At 44.5% G+C, this 19609-nt stretch overlaps 1 protein-coding gene across 1 annotated transcript in view; it reads left to right on the top strand.

Moving 5' to 3' along the window:
• Nucleotides 1–10879, top strand: part of TEX14 (testis expressed 14, intercellular bridge forming factor) — an 88064-nt gene extending 77185 nt beyond the window's left edge. The window contains exons 25-28 of the mRNA XM_070944982.1: nt 4954–5034; nt 5472–5598; nt 9338–9430; nt 10771–10879. Coding sequence (XP_070801083.1) covers nt 4954–5034; nt 5472–5598; nt 9338–9430; nt 10771–10879 — 410 coding nt within the window. The remainder of the gene's footprint in view (nt 1–4953; nt 5035–5471; nt 5599–9337; nt 9431–10770) is intronic.
• Nucleotides 10880–19609: the final 8730 nt, after the last annotated feature.

Below are 19609 nucleotides of genomic sequence, written 5' to 3'. Positions count from 1 at the left end.
GTCAGACAGTGAGGAGGCTGGAGAAGATGTGGTGCCAGAGGCAGGGATTCAGCCAGGGCCTTCAGAACTTCCAGAAGCTTCCATGGGTGAAGAGGAAGAAGAGGAGGAGCCTCTTCTCGATGCACGGGCGCGCAGAGCTGCCAAAAGGCAGGAGTGGCTCCTCAGGAGGAGGTCTCCTCGAGAGTAAGGCTTGGGGCTAATTGGCCACTCTCTTAGCCTATTTAAGGAGGAACGCCGACTGAAGCAATTTGCAGGGAACAACTTTAGTTCATTCTCCTTCGCGTCTGGATTCTCTGCAAATTGCTTCTGGGTTTTCTGCCAACCTTAGTAAGATTGTGATTACTTTATCTTTGGTTTCTTGTAGGCTGTTAAGAAAGTTTCTTAACGGCATTTGTTTGAAAAAGACTGAGTTATTTTAGTAAATTAAGTTTTGTACAGACTTTGTGTGTGCTGCGTCCTTTGGGGTCCGTAGCTGGGGCACAACATAACCAGTAGTAAAATTGATTCCATATCTTAAAGTATTCTGAATCTTCTCTTTCTTTTATCATCATAGTTGTTAAGTGAACCATTGCGGTCGTTAATTTAGCAACACGGTTGTTATGTGAATCTGGCTTCCCCGTTGACTTGCTTTATCAGAAGGTCGCAAAAGGGGATCGCAGAACTTGGGACACAGCAACAGTCATAAGTACAAGTCAGTTGCTGAGCGTCCAAATTCTGATAACGTGACCCACAGGGACGCTGCGACGGTCAGTCGTAAGAGTGAAAAACAGTGCTAAGTCACTTTTTCAATGGCGTTGTAACTTTGTACGGTCACTAAACACATGGTTGTAAGTCGAGGAGTCCCTGGATTGTTAAATTTCAGGGCTTTTTCCAAAGTTTTGTACGGTTGCAGCCTGAATCCACCCGCAAATAACAGATGCAGAGGGAGTTGGAATTTGTATTTAGTTTCTGTTTTATTCTTTACGTTTTAATTGTTTCTGACAGACGAGGAATGAATAAATAATAAACTATCTTTTTATGTACCCCGAAGGATTGCAATTTAATTTTAATCGTTTTGTTATTAGATCGTTTCGTCTTGAGTTCTATTTTTACCTCCTACCGCAGAGTCTCGGTTTTAATATTAAAAAACCCCGTGTATTCGCTCTAGTATTTTAATCGCACCGTGCTCTGCTCTTACACGAGCTGGTAGGTTTTACATGCAGGTAGGCCTCGAATTACGACCGCAATCAGGCTGGAAATTTACGTTGTTTAAGCGAATCACATTTTTTGAGTGAGTTTCCCATATTGTACGGCTTTTCTGGCGACCGTCGTTAAGTGAGTCACTGCAGTTGTTAAGTTAGTAACATGGTTGTTAAGTGAATCCGGCTTTCCTTGTTCAAAGGTCGCAAAAGGGGATCACGTGACCCCAGGACACTGCAACCGTCATAAATGCGAGACAGTTGCCAAGCCTCTGAATGTTGACCCCCGGGGGATGCTGCAGCGGTCGTAAGTGTGAAAAACGGTCCTAAGTCCCTTTTTTCGGTGCAGTTATAACTGCCAAATGGTCACTAAACGAACTGTTGTAAGTCGAGGACTACCTGTATAAAATCCATTTATTTCATCCATAGGCTTGGTTGCTGTGATTGAAATCGTTGTACTGGTAGTCCTTGATTTACGGCTGACTTGTCACTTAGCAACCGTTGGAAATTAGGATAGGCTCAAAACTTCTGGCCAGCATAAAACATACCACACACATACACATACACATACACATACACATACACATACACAAACACAAACACACAAACACAACATTTCTTTGCAACCAGTTGCAGTGTCTGAGAGCAACACCACCCCACACTCCTCCAACACTGATGATGTAACCTAACTGGGTAATGAAATGTCTGCAAGAAAACCACCAAGCTCAGTCCTCCTCCTCCTCCTCCTCCTCTTCTCCACAAACCCCACTCCCTTCTAGCACTGATAATGTTACCTAGTTGGGTCATGAAACGTCTATTAAGAAAACCACCAAGCTCAGAGAGCACCAAGGACCCCACAGTTCTCCTCCTCCTCCTCTTCTCCACAAACCCCACTCCCTTCTAGCACTGATAATGTTACCTAGCTGGGTCATTAAACGTCTGCCAGAAACCCACAAAGCTCAGAGAACCTCAGGGATCCCACAGTTCAACCCTGAGCTACAAATATATTCTCATCCCTTGGTAGCATATTCTGATCTGTAATCGAATTGGAGGGTTACCAAATACTCCAGCCTGCTCAGTGCTGATTTCCCACTACAGGACCCGTCTTCCACTGAGGCTCTCGTGGAACGGGGACAGTTTAATATCTGACACCTCCTGACTGTTTAATCCAGTGGTCATTGAATTCGCTCAAATCTTGTCATGCATCGTCTCTTCTGGGAATCGGTTAATATTTTTTTTCTTGATTGGCCCAATTAGTAAAATCGTCATAGTAGCGATCAGAGCAAGAAATAATTGTCCGAAGCTGACTTTTTTTTTTTTTAATTTGATTTATATGCCGCCCTTCTCCGGAGACTCAGGGCGGCTTACAATGCGTTAAGCAATAGCCTTCATACTTTTGTATATTTATACAAAGTCAGCTTATTGCCCCCACAAACTGGGTCCTCATTTAACCTACCTTAGAAAGGATGGAAGTCTGAGTCAACCTTGAGCCTTGGAGAGATTCGAACCAGCAGAAATTGCATGCAGCTGTGTTAATAACAGGGTGCACTAAACCACTGTACTATCAAGGCTCTTTTTGCTCCTTTCTTGTAGCTTCCTACAGGCCACCGTCAATTAAATATCTTCTTCCTTTTTCTTTAAAATAAAAGGGGATGCGGGAGGTTAATCCAGCAAAGAACCATTGTGATTAACCGTTCCATATTGTTATATGTTGGATTTTGTTGATATGAAGCCCTAACGGATGAGGTTGGACATTTGTTCAGGGACAGTTTGGTCTAGCGATTAAGGTTCCAGGCGATAAAACAGGAGACAGTGAGTTCTAGTTCCTCCTTAGGCCTGAAAGCAAGCTGGTTGTCCTGTACCCCGTCCTCACACAGACAAATGCAGTATCAAACAACGCCTGCCAATAATTTATTGTATAAACAGACCAGAATTTCTGGCAGACGAGAGTTCTGGCAGCTAACTGTAAAACGCCTGCCAAGTCCAATCAGTACTCCCAAAAAGCAGGAGAGGCCTTATCTGCAGTCCGTTTCCAGAGCGACAAATTATCCACAAGAGTTTAGTCCAAAATATATCTGAGCCGAAGTGCAGGATTCACGATGTGACTCTTTAGAGTTTAAACTTTTGTCCGTCACAAAGCCTGCTGAGCAATCACGCCCCCTTTTATCCCTTGTGGGGCGTGGCTCCGTGACTCAGCTCAATCCCTGGCCCTCCCACGCCTCTTCCGTTGCTGCGCACGCTTCTCCCTCCGACGCTGCCTGGGATCAAGCCAGGATTCATCATACTCGCTCCCTATCAATGGATGCTCCGAAATGCCTTCCTCCTGGCCCATCCCAGGCTGTTCCTCCTGGCCTTCGGATGGAACCTGAGGCATTGCCAGAGAGGAGGGTCCTGGAGAGGGAGGCCTTGTCAGTTCCTCCCCATCACCTTCTGAGTCCTCTTCCTCCATGAGGACAGGCTCGGGAGTCGGAGTCACAACACTGGTTGACTTTGGGCCAATCACCAGGAGAGAGTGAGTTCTAGTCCCGCCTTAGGCAGGAAAGCTGGTTGGGTGACTTTGGGCCAATCACTAGGAGACAGTGAGTTCTAGTCCCGCCTTAGGCAGGAAAGCTGCCTGGGTGACTTAGGGCCAATCACCAGGAGACAGTGAGTTCTAGTCCCGCCCTAGGCGTGAAAACCAGCTGGGTGATTTTGGTCCAATCACTAGGAGATGGTGAGTTCTAGTCCTGCCTTAGTGGTAAAAGCTGGCTGGGTGACTTTGGGCCAGTCCCTTTCTCTCTCTCTTGGCTAGCCCATCGCACAGGGTTGTTGTTGTGGGGAGATTCGGAGGAGAAAGATCTGTTGGATATGTTTGCCGCTTTGAGTTGTTTGTAAAAATATTAATAAAGGCAGGATAGGGAGGGAGGGAGGGAGGAAAAGGGAAAAAAGGAAGGAAGGGGGAAAGGGAGGGAGGGAGGAAGGAAAAGGGAAAAAGAAAGGAATGGGGAAAGGAAGGGAGGAAAAGGGAAAAAAGGAAAGAATGGAGGGAGGGAGGAAGGAAAAGGGAAAAAGGAAGGGAGGGAGGGGGAAAAGGAGGGAGGAAGGAAGGAAAAGGGAAAAAGGTAGGGAGGGAGGGGGAAAAGGAGGGAGGGAGGAAGGAAAAGGGAAAAAAGGAAGGAATGGGGAAAGGGAGGAAGGAAGGAAAAGGGAAAAAGGAAGGAAGGGGGAAAGGGAGGGAGGGAGGGAGGAAAAGGGAAAAAGGAAGGAAGGGGGAAAGGGAGGGAGGGAGGAAGGAAAAGGGAAAAAGGAAGGGAGGGAGGGGGAAAAGTAGGGAGGGAGGAAGGAAAAGGGAAAAAAGGAAGGAATGGGGAAAGGGAGGAAGGAAGGAAAAGGGAAAAAGGAAGGAAGGGGGAAAGGGAGGGAGGGAGGGAGGAAAAGGGAAAAAGGAAGGGAGGGAGGGGGAAAAGGAGGGAGGGAGGAAGGAAAAGGGAAAAAAGGAAGGAATGGGGAAAGGGAGGAAGGAAGGAAAAGGGAAGAAAGGAAGGAAGGGGGAAAGGGAGGGAGGAAGGAAGGAAAAGGGAAAAAGGAAGGGAGGGAGGGGGAAAAGGAGGGAGGGAGGGGGAAAGGGAGGGGGAAGGAAGGAAAAAGGAAGGGAGGGGGAAAGGGAGGGAGGAAGGAAGGAAAAGGGAAGAAGGAGAGAGGCAGAGAGGAAGGGTGGGAGCAGGGCTGGGATTCAGCCGGTTTTGACCTATTCAAGCAAACCGGATGCTAATTTTACATCTGGTTCACCGAACAGGTAGTTGCAAGGACTGGATGGCCCCGCCCACCCTGCCCCTCCCTTCCCAGGAATCCCCATGTGGCCTGTTTTGGATGCCAGGTAAACGCAGTGCCCACGTGGAGGCTTGGGGCGGGTGAAAAACGGGCCTTCCGGAAGTCTAGAAACGTGCCCGTTTTTGGCCTCTGGAGGGCCTCCAGAGCCCGGGGAGGCGATTTTCACCCTCCCAGAGGCTCAAGAAAAGCCTCCGGAGCCTGGGAAGGGTCAAAACGCGTCCCCCGGTGGTGCAGGAGGCTGAGTAGAGGCTGGCACCATGGCCACCCCCACCCAGCAACTGGGCAGAGAACCGGTTGCTAAAATTTTGGAATCCCACTCCTGGGTGGGAGGGAGGGAGGAAAAGGAGGGAGGGAGGAAGAAGGAAAGGAAGGAAAAGGGAAGGAGAGAGGGAGGAAGAAGGAAGGACTGTGTGGCCTGCCTGACTGAACGTACCACACCATGCTTCTAAATTGACACCCCCCCCCCTGCTGTGTTTTCATCAGGAGATCCCGATCCACTGGATTCAAAAGAAGCAGGGAAGCCGGAAGAAAAGGAAGCCCCCAACGCGATCAAACCGGACGACAGCCTCTGGTTGAGGGAAAGCGTCTGTCTGGGAGAAGATACAGAAAGGTAGGAGAGCGTCTCTTGAACAGGAGGAGAAAAACAGGAGATCGTATTCTTCTACGAGCAGGGGTCCAAAAAAAAGAAAATTTAAATCAGAATTTAAAATTTCAGAATCAGAATCCGAATAGAGCTGGGGGGGGGCCAAAACAGCCTTCCCGACCATCCCCCGAGGCCCTCTGGAGGCAGGAAACGGCTTGTTTCCCTTCCGGTGGGCTCAGAACAGTAGTGGGTTCCTCCCGGTTCAGTCCGGTTCGGCCAAGCCGGTAGCGGTGACGATATGACGTCACCGAACCGGTTCTCCACCCACCCCCGCCCTCCCACCCACCCACCCACCCATGTTATTCTTACCTTTTATTTGGCCCCACCCCCAATCTATTGCTGCCTCCTGAGTCCCAGCTGATGACTAGAGGGAAAAAAACTGTTTAAACTCTTGCCGCGGGGCTTCAAAGGGCCGCCCTACAGCTGATCAGTGTTAAAAGCAAACAAATTAAATTGGTAGTACACTGGTCTAAGCACCCTGTTATTAACACAGCTGCCTGCAATTACTGCTGGTTCGAATCTCTCCAAGGCTCAAGGTTGACTCAGCCTTCCATCCTTTCTAAGGTAGGTGAAATGAGGACCCGGTTTGTGGGGGCAATAAGCTGACTTTGTATAAAATATACAAAAAGTATGAAGGCTATTGCTTAACGCATTGTAAGCCGCCCTGAGTCTCCGGAGAAGGGTGGCATATAAATCAAATAAAAATAAAATAAAATAAAAATAAAATGAGTCGGTTCGTAAGTGCGAGGACTGTTGTAAGTGCGAGGACCTTCCAGAAATGACTCTGACCAGCTAGCCACGCCCACCTAGTCACATGACCTCAAGCCACACCCACAAAATAAGCCACGCCCACAGAACCGGTAGTAAAAAAAATTTAGAACCCACCCCTGGCTCAGAAGGCCCGAAAATCAGCTGGCTGGCATGCACTTCTGTGCCGGAGCTGAGCTCACGTGCCCACCAATATGGCTACGCGTGCCACTAGGCTCACCATCACGGCCCTATACCATTTCAGACAAATGGCTGCCCGATCTCTTCTTAAAAACATCTCCAGTGATGTATTTGTTAACACCAGAGCCTTGGTGGCGCAGCAGACTAAAGCGCTGTTAAGTAGCACCAGCTGCCTGCAATTACTGCCAGTTCAAATCTCACCAGGCTCAAGGTTGACTCAGCCTTCCATCCTTCCGAGGTAGGTAAAATGAGGACCCGGATTGTGGGGGCAATAAGCTGACTTTGTATAAAAAAAAAACACCGCTTGGGGGGGCCAAAAGCCCAACTAAGCAGGTATATACAAAAGTATGAAGGCTATTGCTTAATGCATTGTAAGCCACCCTGAGTCTCCAGAGAAGGGCGGCAAATAAAATAAATAAAATAAATAAAATAAAATAAAATAAAATAAAATAAATAAAATAATAAAATAATAAAATAAAAAAAAATAAAATAAAAAAAATATAAAAAAAATAAAAAAATAAAATAAAATAAAATAAAATAAAATAAAATAAAATAAAATAATAAATAAATTATACAGCTAGTCCTCGATTTACAACCATTCCTTTAGCAACTGTTCCAATTGTGCTGAGGAAAGGCATTCTCACACTTAGGGCCATGCCAAAAGTGACTGATGTCCATTTTTCCACCCTCAACCACCATTGGCAGCATGCCCCATGGTCACGTCACCAAAATTCAGGCGCTCGGCAACAGGCATGTCGGCACGATGGTTGCAGGGAGATCCCCGTTTGCAACCTCCTGACGAGCAAAGTGAGTGGGGCAGCCGGATTCACTTAACACCTGCAGGGATTCGCTGAAGAATTGTGGCAAGGAAGGTCATAAAATGGGGCAAAGCTCGCTTAACTGTCTCGCTTAGCAACGGAAACGTGGCCTCGGTTGTGGTCGTAAGTCGAGAACTATCGGTATTCTGCTTCCTCTATTGAACTTCCCACCTGTTCTGCCCCAGCGACGGACCCCAGAGAACACAGCACACACAAACTCTATACAAAGCTTATTTTACTCAAATAACTTAAGTCTTTATCAACCAAAGGCTGTTAATAAACTGTCTTAACAGCCCACCAGAATTCTAAGATAAGGTAATCACAGTCTTACTAGAGTTGGCAGAAAGCCCAGAAGCAATTTTGCAGACGCGAAGGAGAGAGAACTAAAGTTGTTCCCTGCAAATTGCTTCAGTCGGCATTCTTCCTTAAATAGGCTAAGGGAGTGGCCAATTAGCCCCAAGCCTTACTCTCGAGGAGACCTCCTCCTGAGGAGCCACTCCTGCCTTTTGGCAGCTCTGCGCGCCCGTGCATCGAGAAGAGGCTCCTCCTCTTCATCCTCTTCACTTATGGGAGCTTCTGGAGGTTCTGAAGGCCGTGGCTGAATCCCCGCCTCTGGCACCACATCTTCTCCAGCCTCCTCACTGTCCGACTCAAGTGCCAGCTGCACAGGCTGCTGACGCAGCACCACACCAGGCTCCTCGTTGTCGGAATCAGCTACAATCTGCACAGGCCGCTGACGGGCCACAACACTACCGGACACTGCTGCTTCATTGATCTGTCCACATGACATGTATCCTTCCTGCATCAATTCTTCCCACTCCCCTTCTCCCAACCCCCTTTCCTGCTCTAAGCTTCCCAAAAGGCTGGGGTACAGTGAGGCAAGACCCCCAAAACAAGTTTGCCTCCAGAACCTGTGGCTGCTGTAACACTGGAAGTTTTTAAAGAAGAGATTGGACAACAATTTGTCTGAAATGGTATAAGATCTCCTGTTTGAGCAGTGTTGTGGTTCGCCAGCAGCCTGCGGAGCTGGTAGTGGAATCGGACGGTGAGGAGGCTGGGGAGGACAATGGGCCAGTCCTGGAGTCAGGGAAATGCCCAGACGAGGGCTCTGCATCGGAGGCAGAGAGGGGGCCAGGGCCATCGGGGAGTGATGTGCGGACTTCGGAGCTTCCAGAGGCGGATAGCAGAGAGGCAGAGGAACAGGAGGAGCCTGTTCCTAGTGCACGCATGCAAAGAGCTTCCAGAAGACAAGAGCAGCTAAAGCAAAAGGGACGACTCAGGAGTAAAGCCAGGAGATGATTGGCCCCTCCCATAAGGTTTAAAAGAGCAGCAAACTCTTGGGCTCTTTGTAGGAAAGCAACGTTGCTACATTTGTTTCTTGTCTTGTTCCTGAACTTTGTGGGGCTTTGCCATTAAAAGCCTTTGGCAGGGTGCCAAAGAAGATAAAGGTTTGTGATAAGGCCGAAGGACTTTTCCTGAAGGACTTTTTATTTTGGACTAAGCTGAGAATGAAGTAATTCTCAGCTGTTCTAATAAAACATGTTTGTTTAGGACTGATTGTGTCTGGTAATAACTACTTGGGCCTAGGTCACAACAAGCAAGGGGTTGGACTAGAAGACCTCCAGGGTCCCTTCCAACTCTGTTATTCTACATTAATCTTTTGGTTGCGGCCAGGCCTTGCAACTGCTCCCTGCGAGGCACAATCTGCGCTCGCTGCCCGTTTAGATTAACACCTTGTAAAAGCGGGCAGGTTAGCAAATGGCTCCGGATGGGTTTATCCAAGGCCATCAGCTGGAGGGGCGTGCAAATGACAACAACACAACAACAACCAGTTGTCTCTCTTTCTCTCTTTGCCAGTCAGTCCAACAGCTGTTGTCCTTGCTCGTGGTCTTTCCTTTTTTATTCTCTCTCTTTTTTCCTTTCCTTTTATTATTTTGCAGAGCTAACTCCAGCCTTGACAAAGTGTTGGAGTTTCTTTGTCCAACTGCCGACAGCCATGACATCAATAAGGGCCTGTCAGATGCCATCCAGAGGTAAGGGTGCTGCTTGTCCGTCAAATCGGTCTTCCCCCTCCAATGCTTGGCGTAGGTAGAGACGCCAAGATCAGGGTTTGTCAAGTTCAGGGACTTTAAGGTGGTTAGACTTCAGGTCCCAGAATTCCCCAGCCAGCTTTTTTTTTACAATGGGTCGGACTTCCATTCCCAGAATCCTCAAGTCAGCATGCTTTAAGAGGGGTGGACTTCCACTCTTATACAGTAGGCCCATTTTTCGCCCTCCCCAGGCTCTAGAGGCTTTCTTGGAGCCTAGGGAGGGCGAAAACGGCCTTCCTCACCACTACCACCACCGGAGGCCCTCTGGAGGCTTGAAACAGTCTGTTTGCTGATTTCTGGTGGGACCTAGAAAGCCTCTGGAGCCTGGGGAGGGCGAAAAAACGGGCATTCCCTCCCCCGGAGGCCCTCCAGCCTGCCCTCCAGCCTGTTTCCTGTTGTGACTCCGACCCCCAAGGCCGAGTTATCGGAGGGAGAAGGCTCCGAACATGAAGGAGAGGAGTTGGCCAGGCCTCCCTCTCCAGGACCCTCCTCTCTGGCAATGCCTCAGGTGTCTCCCGAAGGAGAAGAGATTGGCCAGGAGCCAGGTATCTCCTCACAGTCGGACAGTGATGGAGATGAGTCTTGGCTGGATCCACGCCAGCGTCGGAGAGACAAGCGCATGCAGCAGAAAGGAGGCGTGCCAGAGATTAAGCTGAGTCACTGGACCACACCCCACAGGGTATAAAAGGGGATGAGGTGGCCATTCAGACTCTGTGACGGACAAAACTAACTATTAGCGAGTCACATTGTATCTTTGCAACAACGATATCTGCCTTGGATTTAATACGGACTGGACTTGACAATTCTTGAACTGTGTGTATCTTGTTTGGCTTTATCTGTCGGAGGAACAACCCCTCCCTTTATGGGTAAAGTTCTTGGCAAGCAGTTAACTGGGTTGCTGCCAATCCTCTTATCGAAAGAATTTGTTGTCTGCCAGTTTTATTTAACCCCTGGATATCTGTTTGTGTGCGTGTGTGAGACGGGGACAGAACATTTCCTGACTTCCGGTGGGCCCGGAAGGCCCGATAATCAGCTGGCTGGCGTGCACATGCGTGCCAGAGCTGAGCTAGGGCAACGCTCGCGTGCCCACCGATATGGCTCCGTGTGCCACCTGTGGCACGTGTGCCATAGTTTCGCTATCACAGTTCCAGTTCTTCCTTGGAGCTAAGGACGAGCCGTTTGTTATCTTCCCCCTCTTTGATAAATTACGCATGCCGATGTTTGCGTCGCCCTTCGAGCGCTTGCAAAAGCTGCCATTGACACGGGCTTCTCTGTCCTTGAAGGGGGGAGCTGAGCTGTGCCCACCACGGGAACATCGAGATGAAAGGGGGAGCCGAAGAAAGTTTCAGCGAGTCCGAAGGTTCCATCGAAAACATCGAAGGACTTTCTTGAGACCCGTAAGATAAAACTGGACACTCGGCTGGCTAATTGCGTGACTCCTGTTTCCTTTGTTATTTTCTTTTTTTTCCTCCCTGTGTGATGTTGGAAACTCTTTTGAAAAGGGGCAAGGGGGCAGGATTTCTTGCAAAGGCGCTCGGGGGCTTGAAGAGGTTGCAATAAATCCGTGTTTTTCAGACTTGGTGATTTTAATGTGGGTGGACATCAACTCCTACTTAGCACGTTTTAAAGTTAGGCAGGCTTCAAGTCCCCAAAAATCCCAGATAGCATGGTTTAAGATGGGCAAACTTCAGTTCCCAGAATTCCTAAGTCAGTCTGTTTTAAGATGGGTGGACTTCCATTCCCAGAATTCCCTAGCCAGCATATTTTAAGATGGGTGGACTTCATCTCCCAGAATTCCCCAGCCAGCATGTTTTAAGGTGAGTGGACTTCCATTCCCAGAATTCCCCAGCCAGCATGCTTTAAGAGAGGTGAACTTCCACTCCCAGAATTCCCTAGCCAGCATATTTTAAGGTGGGTGGACTCTAACTCCCAGAATTCCCCAGCCAGCATGTTTTAAGGTGAGTGGACTTCCATTCCCAGAATTCCTCAGCCAGCCAGCTTTAAGAGGGGTGGACTTCAACTCCCAGAATTCCCCAGCCATTATGCTTTAAGAGGGGTGGACTCTTAACTCCCACAATTCCATCCTGCATGCTTTAAAACAGGTGCCTGACATATATTTACGACCGTTGAGGTGTCCTGGGGTTATGTGATCATCATTAACGTCTTTCCCAGGTTCCAAGCAAAGTCAATAGGGGAAGTTTGATTTGCTTTATGATTGCGTGATTCACTTAACGATTGTGGCAAAGATAAAATTGGGTGCGACTCACTTAGTGACTGCATTGCTGAGCAATAAAAGTTCTAATCCTAATTGTAATCATAAATCAAGGACTTCCTGCAATTTTGTGTCTGATTTAACCACAGAATTAAATTTGTCTGTTCCCCGGCTTGCTCTTGTCCTCGATTTACGACCACAATTGGGGCCAGAGTTTCCATTGCTAAACAAGGAAGTCGTTAAGCGAGTCGCACCCTATTTTTCAACCTTTTTTGCCACGGTTCTTAAGCAAATCACCGCTAGTTGTTAAGCGAAGCAGGCAGTCATTAAGCGAATCCGGCTTTCCCCATGCTTGTTAGAAGCCCCCTGGGAAGATTGCAGAAGGGGATCATGTGATCCCGATACACTGCAACTGTCATAAATGCCCGTTGCCAAGCGACCAAATTTTGACCACATGCTCCTTTGGGAATGCTATGATGGTTGTAAGTGTGAGGACTGGACATAAGTAACTTTTTCAGTGCCGTGTTAATGGAATGGTCACTAAATCATCATCATTTAACGACCCCATAATCCTTTGTGAGGTGGAGTCTGGCCAACTGAATGGAGCTAGCAGAGTATTTTCATGGCCGGATGCCCTTCCCTGTTGCCAATGAGGAGTTTATTCTCCATTGTGCTCAGAGAGAGAAATATCTGCCTCTACCTAGGATCGAACTCACAGCCTCCGGATTGTGAGGCGAGAGCTCCACCTCCAGGCCACCACACCAGTTTACGGTACTGTCACTAAATGAGTGATTGTAAGTCGGGGACAACCGGTGCCGCAGGCAGAAAAAGAACAAAAAAACTCATTTTCTTTAAAGAAAAACCCTGGGAAATTTAAAAAAAAAACCCACAGAAACCATATGGTAGAAAGAGAAGTGAATGAACACTGTTATAAATTTCTCCAGGGATGTGTGAAAACGACATATTGATGCCAGCTTGAGCAGATTTCAAGCAAGCTACGGTATGTTTCAGGAGGGCAAGGCGACGGGGCACTCCTGAGACTTAATGCTAGGCGCCGGAATCTCTAATTCAGGTGCATAGAAAAAAAATGTGAAATGACGTCGTTCGGTAGGATAAAAAGGATAAACCAGTTTTGGAAACTTCGGGTTAGGCGAGAATTTTACTTGTTCTTAACGCTCTTTCAGTTCAAAGCTAGGTAGTCCTCGACTTACAACAGTTCCTTTAGCGACCGAAGTTACGGCGGCGGTGAAAAAAGTGACTTGCGACTGTTTTTCACAGCTGGAATCCTGCATCCAGTTTTTGGTTGCCACAGAATAAAAAAAAAGATGTTGAGCCTTTGGGAGGAAAAAAAATGTGCAGAGAAGAGCAACTAAGATGATTTAAAGGCCTGGAGATTTAAAACATACGAAGAACGGTTGCAAGAATTGGGATTGGCTGGTCTAGAGAAAAGAAGGACGGTGGGGGCGGGGGGAGGAGAAATATGATGGTGCCAATATTTGAGGGGCTGCCGCAAAGAAGATGGGGAAGTCAACTTATTTTCCAAACCACCAGAAGGCAAGACAAGAAACAATGGATGGAAACTAATCAAAGAATAGAATAGAACAGAACAGAATAGAATAGAATCTTTATTGAGAATAGAGTAGAGTAGAGTAGAGTAGAGTAGAGTAGAGTAGAGTAGAATCGAATCGAATCGAATCGAATCGAATCAAATCTTTATTGAGAATAGAATAGAATCTTTATTGAGAATAGAATAGAATAGAATCTTTATATAGAATAGAATAGAATCTTTATATAGAATAGAATAGAATAGAATCTTTATATAGAACAGAATAGAATAGAATAGAATAGAATAGAATAGAATAGAATAGAATAGAATCTTTATTGAGAATAGAATAGAATAAAATAGAATAGAATAGAATAGAATAGAATCTTTATTGAGAATAGAATAGAATAGAATAGAATATTTAGAATAGAATAGAATAGAATAGAATATTGAGAATAGAATAGAATAGAATCCTTATTGAGAATAGAATAGAATAGAATCTTTATATAGAATAGAATAGAATCTTTATATAGAATAGAATAGAATAGAATAGAATCTTTATATAGAACAGAATAGAATAGAATAGAATAGAATAGAATAGAATAGAATAGAATCTTTATTGAGAATAGAATAGAATAGAATAGAATATTTAGAAGAGAATAGAATAGAATATTGAGAATAGAATAGAATAGAATCCTTATTGAGAATAGAATAGAATAGAATTTTTATTGAGAATAAAATAGAATAGAATATTGAGAATAGAATAGAATCTTTATTTAGAATAGAATTAGAATAGAATAGAATAGAATCTTTATTTAGAATAGAATTAGAATAGAATAGAATAGAATAGAATAGAATAGAATCTTTATTTAGAATAGAATTAGAATAGAATAGAATTAGAATAGAATAGAATAGAATCTTTATTTAGAATAGAATTAGAATAGAATAGAATAGAATCTTTATTTAGAATAGAATTAGAATAGAATTAGAGTAGAATAAAATAGAATAGAATCTTTATTTAGAATAGAATTAGAATAGAATAGAATAGAATAGAATAGAATAGAATAGAATAGAATAGAATCTTTATTTAGAATAGAATTAGAATTAATAGAATAGAATAGAATAGAATAGAATAGAGTAGAATAGAATAGAATATTGAGAATGGAATGGAATGGAATGGGAGAGGAGAAGAGAGGAGAGGAGAGGAGAGGAGAGGAGAGGAGAGGAGAGGAGAGGAGAAGCAACCTGGAACTAAGGCAGTGAGAACAATTAACCAGTGGAACTACTTGCCACCAGAAGTTGTGAATGCTTCATCACTGAAGGTTTTCAAGAAGAGACTGCCATCTGTCAGAAATGGTGTAGGGCAGGGGTGTCTAATTCAATTTCATTGAGAGCCGCATCAGGGTTGTGTTTGACCTCGGAGGGTGGGGGCGTGGCGTGGCCATGGTGGGCGTTTGACACAGAAACTTATTTATTTATATTCTGCTTTCATTATTTTTACATAAATAACAAGGCTGTAAAGTTAGGGTCTCCTGCTTGAGTAGGGGGCTGGACTAGAAGACCTCCAGGGTCCCCTTCCAGGCCTATTTTGATTGATGGAATGTAGCCGGGGGTGGGTGGGGGGGAAATCTGGCATTAACGCCACGAGAGTAATCATATTCCCTGTAATTAGCTACAATTAATGTCCGTTAAATTTAAAAACATTTAATTTGCATCTCGGCTCTGGTCAACTCATTTGCACTGATTAAGTCTGCTTTATGAAGCATGACTGACACAAACATATGTGCGGCACACAACCCCCCCCCCCACACACACACACATACACAAAGACACACCCCAGACTTAATACTCAAAGGCTGAAGTTGTTTACGAGCAGGAAAGCTTTTTTTCCCATCCGCCTGAAACTAATTACAGGTAGTCCTCGACTTATGACCACAATCCGAGCCCAACGTTTCCGTGGCTAAGCAAAGGCTGTTGTTAAGTGAGTCTTGCCCCCCATTTTGCAAACTTTTTTTGGCCACAGTTGTGAAGCGAATCACTGCCATCGTTAAGTGAATCATGCAATCGTTAAGCGAATCCGGTTTCACTTTCCGACTGTTTGTTGGAAGCCACCTGGAAAGTTATACAAATAGGGATCACACAACTCCGGGACACTAACCGTCATAAATATGAGTCAGTTGCCCAAGCGTCTGTATTTTGATCACGTGAGCAAGGAGATGCTGCAGCGGTCGTAAGTGTGAAACCTGGTAATAAGTCACTTTTCTCACTGCCGTCGTAACTTCAAGCGGTCACTGAATGGATTGTAAGCCGAGCACTGCCTGTATTTCAATAGCACTGATGGGACATGTTTCCCAGTTTTTCCAATACATGTAGTCTTCGATTTACGACCACAATTGAGCCTAACATTTCTGTTGTTCAGCGAGACAGTTTTTAATTTTAATTTTGCCCCGTTTTACGACCTTTCTTGCCCCAGTCGTTAAGTGAATCAGTTGTAATACAGTTGTTAATTGAGTCCAGTTTCCCCGTTGACTTTGTCAGAAGATCGCAAATGGGGATCATGTGACACCAGGACGCTGCAACCGTCATAACTATGAGTCAGTTGCCACATCTCTGAATTTTGATCACATGACCACAGATGCTACAATGGTCGGGAGTGTGAAAAATGGTGATAAGTCACTATTTTCAGTGCCGTCGTAACTTCAAATGGTCACTAAAGGAACTGTTGTAAATTGAGGACTACCTGTAATTATTGTATATTATCTCCGTTGTGTGACACCGTTGATGTCACTTTTTTCACTGTGATGGTAACTACGAACGGTCGCTAAACGAACTGTCCTCGACTTACAACATTTCATTTAGTGACCAAGGTTACGACAACGCTGAAAAAGGTGACTTAAGACCGTTTTTCACGCTTACGACTGTTGCAGCTTTATGACGGTTGCGATCTCACAAGCAAAGTCCACGGGGAAGGCCGATTCGCTTAACAACCAGGGTTCCTCACTTACCAACTGCAGTGATTTCACTTAACAACAATGGCAAGGAAGGTCGTAAAACGGGCCAAAACTCCCTTCACCGATGTGAGTTTTCACTGAGCAACAGAAATTTTGGGCTCAATTTTTTTTGGTCGTAAATCAAGGACTCCCTGTTATTTCGATGCCAGGCTCATGAATGGAGCGGACGGGGTATATATTTTTTTTTCTGGTGCCGCAGATTTTCAGGCATTCCGTCCATCCATCAAGGCCCTCCACCTTTTCCACCCAAAACTTTTTGATGCGCTCGTAAATCACATAAACCGGAGTTCAGGAATGTCAACCTGAGGTTTGTTGGGGTTTTGTGTGCAAAGCTGCTTTGAGATTTAGATGTCTTCTTTGGAGATAGTACAATCTCGCCGGCAGCGGACGGGGCTTTGGAATTTAAATTAAAAAAATAAAATAAAATAAAATAAAATAAAATAAAATAAAATAAAGCAACATGGATTAGAGGAGCTACTGGCTGCGGCTTCAGAGTCCCAGCAAAATCCTTGTGAATATTGGATTGTCCGGCCTCAGAGTTAAATTAAAAAAGGGGACCGAAAAAATATGGTGGTTGTTATGGTACAAATCCTTTGTTTTTTGTAACAGGTTTAAAAGGTGGGGTGGTGTTAGTGGGATTAATAGCAAAGGCAAAGGATGAATCCCTTCCTTGGGCAGGTTTAAATCGGGATTAGGGGCGTCTATGGGAGGGGGCGAAATTGTGAAGATGCAGCAGCCAGACAAATCAAAGTATCATTTCTTTTTTTTTCTTCTTCTTTTCTTTCCTTTTCTCTTTCCTTTTCTTTTCTTTTATTGCTTTCTTTTATTCTTTTAGTTTAATTTATTATTTTATTTAGTTTAGTTTATTATTTTATTTAGTTTAGTATTTAGTTTAGTTTATTATTTTATTTTTATTCACTGATTTAAAACATTTACATTATTCTTTTAGTTTATTATTTTATTTTACTTTATTACTTTAGTTTATTTTATTATTTTTATTTTATTATTTAGTTTTATTTATTATCTTACGTTTTTTCTTTTCTTTTGTTTAGTTTAGTTTAATTTATTATTTTATTTTTATTCACTGATTTAAAACTTTTACATTATTCTTTTAGTTTATTCTTTTATTTTACTTTATTACTTTATTTAGTTTATTTTATTATTTTTTATTTAGTTTAGCTTCTTATTTTATTTACTTTATTTTATTTAATTGTTTAGTTTAGTTTATTATTTTATTTTTATTCACTGATTTAAAACATTTTACATTATTCTTTTACTTTATTATTTTAGTTTATTACTTTATTTTATTATTTTTATTTTATTTAGTTTAGGTTCTTATTTTACTTATTTTATTTTATTTAGTTGTTTAGTTTAGTTTATTATTTTATTTTTATTCACTGATTTAAAACATTTACCTTATTCTTTTACTTTATTCTTTTATTTTAGTTTATTACTTTATTTTATTATTTTCATTTCATTTTATTTATTTTATTTTATTGTTTTATTTAGTTTAGGTTCTTATTTTACTTATTTTATTTTATTTAGTTTAGTTTATTATTTTATTTTTATTCACTGATTTAAAACATTTACCTTATTCTTCATCGTCCAAGCAACTCTATTGGGCAATCTCTTCATTATTTTATTTCTATCTATTTAAAACATTTATCTAGGGGCCCATCTTCTAAGCAATTCCACTTGGCAGTCAAAAGTCTTTTATCTTTTTATTATTTTATGATTATTTATTTTAAAACATTTATAGAGCAGCCCCCCTTCTAAGCAACTCGGCTGAACAGTCAAAGGGTTTTCTCTTTATTATTTTATTTTTATTTATTTTAAACATTTGCATAGCAGCCCATTCATGATATTTATGAATATCAGTGGCCCTGTGGTCGTGCCGTCCTTCTCTTGCAACCTTCTAACACAAGCAAATTCCATGGGGAAGCCAGATTCACTTAACAACCGTGTTTCTAACTTAACACTTGCCATGATTCATTTAACAACAGTGACAAGAATGGTCATAAAATGGAGCAAAACCCACTTGACAACTGTCTTGCTTAGCTGAGCAATAGAAATTTTAGGCTCAATTGTGGTATTGTGCCCCTCCCCCTTCTCAGAGACCACCAAGGACCCCACAGTTGTCCTCCTCATCTCTACAAATCCCACTTCCTTACAGCACTGATGATGTTACCTAGTTGGGTCATGAAACGTCTGCAAGAAAACAACCAGGCTCATAGAGCACCAAAGACCCTGCAGCCTTCCTCCTCTTCCCCCCTCCTCTTCCTTTCTGCAATCCCTACTCTCTTCTAAAACTGATAGCGTTACCTAGTTGGGTCATAAAACATCTACAAAAAGCCAACTAGGTCCGTGATGGCAAACCTATGACACGCGTGTCACAGCTGGCACGCAGAGCCTTCCCTGTGGGTATGCGAGCCGTTGCCCAGCTCAGCTCCACTGCGAACGCACGCCTCCCGCAGGCCAGCTGATAATTCGGGATGCGCAGGTGGCAGGGCACATGCGGGAGAAGCACAGGCGTGCGAGGGGGGAGCGTGGGGTTAGGGTTAGGTGTGGCGTGCCCCCATGGCCTGTCTTTGGGCACAAGAGGCTCCCAGGAGACTCCCAGGAGTCTCCACACGGCCCGTTTTGGATGCCAGGTACATGCAGGGCCCGTGCGAAATCTGGGGAGGGCGAAAAACAGGCCTCCCGGAAGTTCCTGAAGTCTGGAAACAGGCCCGTTTCTGGCCTCTGGAGGGCTCCGGAGCCCAGGGGAGGCCGTTTTTGCCCTCCCGGAGGCTCAAGGAAAGCCTACGGAGCCTGGGGAGCCCGAAAACGTTCCTCCCACCATAGTGCAGGAGGCCAAGTAGGCCACACCCACCCAGCAATGCATGGGAGAGCATGAGGGGTGTGCGCATGCGTCGGGGGGGGCGCACGCATTGCATTATGGGTGCTTTTGGCACACAAAGAGAAAAAGGTTAGCCATCACTGAACTAGGTTCTTGGAGCACCAAGGACCCCGCAGCCTTCCTCCTCTTCTCCGCCTCCCTGCAAGCCTGATGATGTTAGCTAGTTGGGTCATGAAACGTCTGTAAGAAAACAAGCAATTTGATTGGGAAAAAAAAAATTGAAAACCAGGTTAGAGCAAACCTGGGAAAAGTGCGGAAGGCTTTTCATTCCGCCAATCTGGTGGTTGTAGATAAACAGTGTTTTTCCAGTGTTCCAAATCAGCTGTTTACACCTTCGGTTCGGCTTCCCAAGAATTATTCATGGAATGCAAAAGGGGATTAAACTGAGCGTGCGGCACCTGTGAGCGTGATATGCCAAAATCTGCAAGGGGGCGGGGGTGTGGTGGGTTCGCTACCT

Source organism: Pituophis catenifer, unplaced genomic scaffold, assembly GCF_029215685.1.
Source record: "Pituophis catenifer annectens isolate HBS135680 unplaced genomic scaffold, rPitCat1.0.hap2 SCAF_1, whole genome shotgun sequence".
Classification (NCBI taxonomy): Eukaryota; Metazoa; Chordata; class Lepidosauria; order Squamata; family Colubridae; genus Pituophis; species Pituophis catenifer.
The sequence above is the reverse complement of the archived record's forward strand: the minus strand, read 5'-3'. Positions and strand labels throughout refer to the sequence as shown.